The sequence below is a fragment of the Sinocyclocheilus grahami genome, unplaced genomic scaffold, assembly GCF_001515645.1.
Source record: "Sinocyclocheilus grahami isolate Dianchi unplaced genomic scaffold, SAMN03320097.WGS_v1.1 scaffold1499.1, whole genome shotgun sequence".
NCBI classification, from domain to species: Eukaryota; Metazoa; Chordata; class Actinopteri; order Cypriniformes; family Cyprinidae; genus Sinocyclocheilus; species Sinocyclocheilus grahami.
In genome coordinates, this window is record NW_015506678.1 from 103,640 (window position 1) to 106,139 (window position 2,500).

Here is a 2,500-nt window from a genome sequence, read left to right on the forward strand (position 1 = left end):
ACACACACACACACACGCACACACACACACACACACACACACACACACACACACAGAGACACACAGAGACACACACACACACAGACACACAGACACACAGACACACAGACACACACACACACACACACACACACTTCCTGTGAGCTCAACCTGATCATCAGTGCCAGTGAATATGATACTGATCAAAGCGGATGTATGAACACACAGCAGCGTGATGAGTTTTATTACACCAGACACTAAAACACTCAGAATATCCCCACTACGAGCTTCAGCAGAGCTTCAGCAGAGCTTCAGCGATCCTCTAGTTATTCTTTACATTCACATCTGTGGATCAAACCTAGAATACTGCATTAAACATTCGCAAATAAAGCACCGTTTCCATCTCACGTGCTCAAAACAGTGCTGTTACTAGAACTTAAACCACTTCCTTAAAATAAAATACATTTTAACCAAAGTAAATAAAATATACAATTTCAAACTTGTTTTATTCCAGCTAGTTTCCAAGGCAACATCTCATTTTCATTTAGTTTAACTTGATGCACTAAAATAACTCAAACTGAAACTGAAACAAAAATGCAGACATATAAAAAAAAAAAGCTTGTAAAAATGACAACAAAAAAGAAAAACACGAAAATTCAAATGAAAACAGAAAATATAAAATTATAACAATTCCAAATATCAATAAAAGCTGTATAATAGTATCTCAATTATAGTAAAGCTACGCTGCTTCTTAATAAATTACTTAATGATTTGAACACAAATATTTTACAACATGGTTTGCATCAGTATTATTTTAGTATTGAGCTACTATTATAGATTTTGTTAATATTTTGAATTTCATTTTAATTTAAAAGTTTGAGTAATTTTGTCATTTCTATTAGTTTTTGTTTTTTATTCATTTTCATCTCAGTTTTCAATACTTAATGAAGTAGTTTTTTGCTGTGCATCAGGAATTTATTCAGTAAATGTGTTCTCCATCAGAGCTAATGCATGTTTTCTTATCAAATAAAAAATTATGTTTTTAATGCACATTGTAATATTTCATGTGCATTTTGCATTTCAGTGTTGTTTATGCAATATGCCAAAAATTTGCATGAAAATATGTGGCTGGAAATGTGAGATCACACACAAACCCCTGATCTGCACAGATCAGCAGAAAACAACAGACACCTTCAGTCTGTAAACAGCACTGAATAAAGCAGGATAGTGCATAACTATGATAACAGGAGGACTGTGAGGTGGTCTGACGGTGAACACTGAGCAGTGTGCACTAGTGAGGGTGTGCTGGAGACGCACCGGTGAGCGAGACGGTGGCCGGCAGACGAAACACAGCCTGCTGACCCTGAGACGGCTGAGACGCGCCGGACGATGACGCTGTAATGCTCTGACCGAGAGGAATCGCAGGAGTCCCGGGAGCAAACGGAGAGCCTGGACACACACAGCAGCAGAAACAAAGCATGCTGGGGTTTCATTATGCAGCATTATGCAGGCCAGACACCTTCAACAGTTCTCATTACATCACAGTTTATTCGCTGTAGTTTAGAAAAAGGTAATAAAATATGAGAAGAACTCGGAGTTAAAGTGTGTCAGAACAAACTCATCTTGATAATCTCAGATAACTTTGATAGAAAGGTATGGAATGAATTCTGTTGAATAGCTGTCAGCTGTTACATTTAAGAACACAATTAGATAAAACCAATTCAGCTCAACTAATTACCAAGCAGTGCTTCATTGTGTTCAGTCTGTGGTGTAAAAAGATGTATTAGCAATTAAAGAAAAGCACATGCTCAGTGTCTGAATAATTTTTTGTCCCAAATTGAACTGGGAGTGCACTGCATGAAGTATGTTTGGGTGTAATATGCCACAGTTTACTTTATTTTGCTATCCTCACTTACATTTATGAACTATAGTGTCCTGCACCCACTAGTAATAAAAAAATATTAAAAATGATATCTGCTGTCTGAATAATTTTTAGTTTGACTGTATGCTCAATGTTTTTGTTTTGAAGAACTTAACACTTCTATTCATCAAGGATGCTTTCAATTGATCAAAAGTGACGGTAAAGACATTTATAATGTTAGAAAAGATTTCTGTTTCAAATAAACGCTGTTCTTCTGAACTTTCTGTTCATCTGTGAATCCTGAAAAATAAAATGCATCAGTTTCCACAAAAATATTGTGCAGCACGACTGTTTTCAACATTGATAATAATCAGAAATGTTTCTCGAGCAGCAGATCAGCATATTATACTGATTTCTGAAGATCATGTGACACTGAAGACTGGAGGAATGATGCTGAAAATACAGCTGCGCATCACAGAAATACATTACAGTTTAACAGAGATTCACAGAGAAAACAGATATTTTAAACTAATAATATTTCACATTTTTACTGTATTTTTGATCAAATAAATGCAGCCTCGGTGAGCAGGAGACACTTCTTTTAGAAACATTTATTCTGAAACTGCTGGTCTGTGGGGTGTGCAGCTGTCAGGTTTAGGG

The 2,500-nt window shown here is 36.1% G+C and overlaps 1 protein-coding gene across 1 annotated transcript in view; it reads right to left on the minus strand.

Annotated features, from left to right (window-relative positions):
- The window catches only part of LOC107570739 (serum response factor-like), a 28,084-nt gene that overhangs the window by 4,857 nt on the left and 20,727 nt on the right, over nucleotides 1–2,500 (minus strand). Inside the window, exon 4 of the mRNA XM_016256995.1 lies at nucleotides 1,297–1,428. Within this exon, the coding sequence (XP_016112481.1) occupies nucleotides 1,297–1,428 (132 nt within the window). The remainder of the gene's footprint in view (nucleotides 1–1,296; nucleotides 1,429–2,500) is intronic.